The 5,886-nt window shown below is 37.9% G+C and overlaps 1 protein-coding gene across 1 annotated transcript in view; it reads left to right on the forward strand.

The window, feature by feature from the left end:
* Positions 1–246: 246 nt before the first annotated feature.
* The window catches only part of LOC104082614 (rap guanine nucleotide exchange factor 4-like), a gene marked incomplete at its 3' end in the record, with an annotated part of 74,807 nt that continues 69,167 nt past the window's right edge, over positions 247–5,886 (forward strand). Inside the window, exon 1 of the mRNA XM_009585813.1 lies at positions 247–368. Within this exon, the coding sequence (XP_009584108.1) occupies positions 247–368 (122 nt within the window). The remainder of the gene's footprint in view (positions 369–5,886) is intronic.

The following is a 5,886-nucleotide window of genomic DNA, read 5'->3' on the forward strand; positions in this document are numbered from 1 at the left end:
ACCGCCCCCCGCCTCGCCTCATCTCAGCACACCATCGCCCCCCTCCTCGCCTCACCTCAGCACACCGCCTCCCGCCTCGCCTCACCTTGCCGCCCCGCGCCCCACCTCAGCACACCGCCCCCCCCTTCACCTCACAGCCCCCAGCCCAGCCACCTCACAGATCGGGCGGGAAAGGACAGACCCTCGCCTCAGAGCGCTCCGTGGCGCAAGCAGGTGCAGGACTGTTGGCCAGAGGAGGGGAAAAAAATGTCCGCCCCGAAAGAGGCCGCCGGAGGCTTCCCTCAGCGGCGACAGCCTCTTCTCCCCGCTGCGGCATCCTGGGGGCCTGGTTGTCCCCCAAGCTGGCAGCAGCGTTTGCTGCAGGTCAGGTACAGGCGAGCGGTCAGCACCGAGTGGGTGGGAGTTACAGCTGGCTAACGTGTGCTCAGAGGTGGTGTGCTCACCTCTAAAAATACAGGCAAATTATTTGTTTTTAAAAAGAAATTCTTTGGAGTGCTTTCCCTTGGTGTTGCAGCAGAAAGTGAGTCTTGCAGTGTTGAGTTGCACGGTGGGTGGTTTGAACGTCCTTTGCTGTATTCCTACCTTCAACACTTACACTGGATTAGTTCAGAAGTGAAGTCATTCGATTTCTGAACGCTCAAGGTGTCTCCTGTAGTCTAGGAAAATGGTTAACAAAAATTTAGGTGGTAAATACGCTATACGGTTCAAATAAAGCTATCGGAGAGAATTCACTTACGTGGCGTATAGTGGTTTACTGAGCATCATTACCCAGCTTTTGACGGTTGACGCCATTTGGGGCTGCACTGTGGGGAGAACCCTTTGTGCACACAGAAGGAACCTTCCTTGTTTCATCATTTCTACCATTTCCAGGTAACCTCCTAGTGTTGTAGGACTGCACCTCTAATCAGGTTTTCCTTAACAGTCCAGGCAGCAAACTGTAAGAAGCTAACAAAACTTTTGGTCTGGACACCTACCACAAATACTGATCCCCTTCTGTAACATGTTACTTAAAAGAAGACTAACCTCTTAGAGGTTGAATAATGTGTATAAATGTTGAAAGTACTCTAAATGTAAATACAGACAGAACTGGTGATGGTAACCTAGCCATATAAAAACTTTGTGAAGCAGAGGGCCTGATTGTTCGCTCTGTAAACTGACATTGAGTGGATGTGAAGAAGCTAGTAGCACCAGTTTGTTGAGTGGAAGGAATCAGTTCCAGGTGCGCTGAAAAATTATGTATTATGATCCTTCTTTTCCAGAAGGCAATCTGGATGTAGGACAACCCAAAACATGAGAAATTGTAGGTTTTTTCCTGGTCTCTGCCATGCATTGCTTTGTGATCATAGGAGATACACTTACGCATTTTGTTCTGTTTTTTCATTTAAAAAGTACAGTTAAAGCTATGTTGGAAAAGTACTATAGGAATCTAAGTACTATTAGATAAAGCATTTTTAATTAATTTACACACTTGCATTTCTAGAGTGTATTTCTTTTCTATAGATGATCTATCAGTGTACTCATTTTAATTATTATGTAATTTCTACATTTTTTAAGCCTTTTAAAAAATCTTATAGCATTTTCTAACCTAGGTGTGGATTCTGTAAATATAGGATCATTTAATGAGTTAATTCTCTGTAGGATATCATGTGCTTTTATTAAATAATAAAGATAGTTTTAATATGTTTTAATTAATGAATATATTTATATTTTCAGGAGGAAGGCAGTTCTAAAACTGGTATGCTTTAGAATTTTAGATGAGCCTCAGCAAAGACAATTAAAATGGCATGTAATATGGATTATCCAACTTCATTCTTTAAAAAAAGACAATTAAACTCTAAATGGAAATAACAAAACATAATGTACAGAAATGATGTATTTTGTATATGTTCTTTATGTTTTTCCCCAAGTGACATATCAAACTAGAACTACTAATATCTAAAATGAGAGCACATACGAAAATGAAGAACCACCAAAATGTTGCAGGAAAAATGCCATTACTGTGTAGGGTACTGTGGGCTAAGGCCACCAGTACTTCGACCATGCAGCTTCCATGTGTGGTTACTAACCACAAAAGCCAAAGATCAGCACTTAAAAATCAAATACACAGGACAGTATTTATATATAAAGTCACAAGTGCAAAGGTAAGGAAAAGGAGGAACAGAAAAGGTCAGAACACCATGCTCTATCAAGAGTATTTTATTTTCACAGAAGAGAGAGGTAATCAGCAGTGAGCAACCGTACATCCTGGTTGTACCTGGAGACGTAAATAATTTTTGTGTTAAGGAAACTAGTCTTTTTATCTTTGAAGTAAATAGTTGCTTTACCACTGATTTCCTAGGGAGCTGAAGAATGCCTATCATCTTAGCATTTTTCTGTATGTCCGATCTGCACATAATTAAAAGAAGGTTGCTGATTTCTGCAAGTGTGTATAATTAGCTTAGGAACAATGTCTTCTCTACTCTAATGGTTTCTTTCACACCAAAGGCTATCTAACCAAAGGCTAAGGAAATTTCCATGTTGACATATCTTTACTGAATGGTAGGCAAAGTATTTTTTACATAACTATTATTTCTCTAATAACTGATTGCAGTTATTAATTCAGATAAGTGTTTTAATTGGATTCAGATACAGATTGGATTGGATTCAGATTTCTAATGATGTACGGCATTCACAACAGTCAGAGATCCCAGGCTTTCATACCTGCCTATGGCATCTTGTGTTTTTCTCTGTATTAAATATAACCTTCAGTGCCTTAGCAGACTGGAGGAGCAGATCACAGAGCAAAGCATGTAACTTTGCTAGCCTGTTGTGCTAAGGATGTTATGATCTTTGCTCAGCTATTTATAAATTATTTAAATATGAATGGGCATTTTGAGGACATATTGTACATACTGAGCTTTTATATCATTGTCATCCTTGTTAGACTTTCAACTTGCATCATTTACATCTAACAAAACCAAAATAACACATTAAGGATAATATCTCAGATCCGTCCTGTAAGCCAAGCTCCCATAGACTTGAGTGTAAATTCAGGCTGAGGCTATGTAACAGCAACATATTTGAATCAGGATTTGTTTTTTAGCTCATTGCAACATATATTTGAGATGTAAGTTATTTGTATATGCTTAGTAGTCAACAGGTCTCTTGTGAGTGTACAGATAAGCTAGAATGAAGAACTCATATTCTGAAAGAATTGTTGTAAAAGAAATATGGAAAATGCTTGTCATCCCCTATAACCTATAATTATGTCAAAGGTAATGGGATATAAATTTGTAATCAGGCAATATTGTGAATATTTTAGAATTGCTTTATGATGCTATTTTATTTACTTTTATAATATATTTTTATGGGATTGGTAAAACATACACTGACTTCTATATATTTTAAATTTCTACCCTTGCTTTTGTAACAAATCCATAGAAGTAACACCACCATTTTTCACGTAGTTTGGATCTGAACAAAATCATGGACACATACTGCAGCTCCTGCTGGCCCGTGTGTTTTCTCTCTGTGTGTAGTATGTGGCTAAGCTGGTGTGTGCTTGGATCACGTCTGCGTGGGGGTATATCAGCAGCAGGCACTGGGATGTGGAAACTCGGAGACAGAGCAGTATAGACATAGCCTAAGTGCTTTCTAGCACTCATGCAAAGGAGCAATCTTCTGGGAGTGATGAATAATAACAAATTTATCTTTCCGCATCATGCAACTCATTTTCTAGTCCAGTGCAAAGGTGCATCTTTAATGAATAATAAAAAAGCCCTTTTTCTTTCCATATCTCCTCAGAGATACCAAAATAATTGTTAATATAGCTTGCCATAAGCTTGTAGGTCTGTGCATTTTATTGAATATATGAATTCAAAATAACTCATAGTGAGAGCAAGAGTTGTATTTTAAACAAATTCAAGCTATTTTATTCTCTGCTCATAGGCTTCGGCATTTCTCGTATCAGCTTCCATTTGTTACATGTGGTTGCAGTAAGTTACACATTTACTTGTTCTATGGACAGGTATTAAGAGGAAGAAAAAGTGATTGTCCTAGCATTCCTGTGTATAAACATTGTCATGGCCCACCAAAGCAAACTAGTGTGTGCATATGCCTACTAGGACATGATATATTCAAATTTAGTTCGGAGTCTTGTGAAGTGGCTGCGTGATTGGTGTGGTACTTGTGCCACTGTAGGTTTTCTCTTTTACCAGATGAAACTGGAAACTTGTCTAAACTATCATTGCCTGAGTTATTCCTGGCATGTTGTTAGGATTTGATCTCTAAAATCCTGTATTCCGAGCAGATTAAATTTCTTTTATAACAAAAACTTGTATTCCAGCAAAGGAATAAAAAACCAACAAACCAGCTAATGGAAATCATGCCCTCAAAGTGAGGTGGCCACCGGATATTTTTCAAATACAAATATTTTTCTTATCCAGTGGGACATCTGTTTTCGTCTGCCTCTTACAATTTGCTGCATTTAACAAGCTCATCATTCTTACGATACTGCCTTTGTTCTGTTAGTATTTTCTGCTCTATATTTGGCATGATCACTTACTGCTCCTGCTGCTTTATCAGTATTCTCAATGAATGTTTCCTGAACTGACTTTCCACTTAATCTTTGAATTCAGCAGTTGTCAGAATGTATGTCAATGTAAATCTGTAGAAGTTATTTCATAGCTGCTGTAAGTTTTAAATTTTCATTAGCTGTAACAATGCAGATCTTAAAGGGGTAAAGGTGTATTTAGTATAGTGTATTGGTGGATGGCAGTGGCCAGAGTTTGAATCAAAGGATATCATCACTTGTGCATATTGTTCAATTAGAAATTTCATTTGCAATGTATCTCAGAGTCTGTCTTCATATTAAAGTGCTTTTAATGTCTATTATGAACCTACAGTGCTGGTTAATGTAATTTCATCCAGATCTACTTCTGTCAAATGGAATTTTAACTGTCCTGAGCTCCAGTTCACGTTTATGAAAGTTGGTGAATCTTATTCAATAAGATTCACACCTTGGTTGCAAAGCATGCACCATACATAAAAATTCTCATAAATGAGAGGAGAACATTTCCTTGCAATTTTTTTTTTCTCTTGAAGTATTTTGTCTTTTTAAAAAGCATATGAAGGTGAAAAAATTGTTTTTGTGTTTTGTTTCCTATAATAGCTGTATTGTTCAGGTAGTATATTTTTAACTTGAGATAAATCTTTGTGAATGTCATTACTTAATAACTACATCTTCTACCATTCCATTGTTTATACAGATCTAAAAATTGACCTATTGGAAGGATGCATAATTTGTAGCGCAGGGTATGTAAAGAAATGAAGCACACTTAATTGCTCTGTCTAATCCTCCAATAATTTTTCAGTGCATTGGCCAAACTGAGTTGAAGGCACAAATACAATTGAATAATATAATAATGAGATGAGTGTGTAGGTAAAGGAGAGTCCCCCATATTTGCATTCTTTTGGCCGTCACTGAGGAAGACAGAACTCAACTATTACAAATTCTGTCTGCAGCTGACAGCCAGTCGGTTTGCATTTAACTGACTGGTCAATCAGTACTTGCACAGATCAGGATTATCTACAGCATTTCTTTTGCCTTGCATAGCAGAACATGCGGGATTGTCACAGGGGTTCTGAGTGTAGGTGACAGTAGTAATTTGTTGGAAACTAAGCATCAGCAACTTGTGTTGCCTTTTTTTTTTTAACTCCGGAATGATTTGTATGTATAAGAATCCTAGGGACCAGGGTTCAAATAAAATTTTATTTCCTGTGTGTTAGAGGAGATGTGAAAACCGGAATCCCAGAGTCTGATAAAATGGAAATCAAAAGAAAAGAACTGTAATTTGATTATTGTTTGAAAGCCTCATAATGAGGCTTTTTCCCATGACAAGGGAAAGA

This window comes from Fulmarus glacialis, unplaced genomic scaffold (assembly GCF_000690835.1).
Source record: "Fulmarus glacialis isolate BGI_N327 unplaced genomic scaffold, ASM69083v1 scaffold2609, whole genome shotgun sequence".
Taxonomy (NCBI): Eukaryota; Metazoa; Chordata; class Aves; order Procellariiformes; family Procellariidae; genus Fulmarus; species Fulmarus glacialis.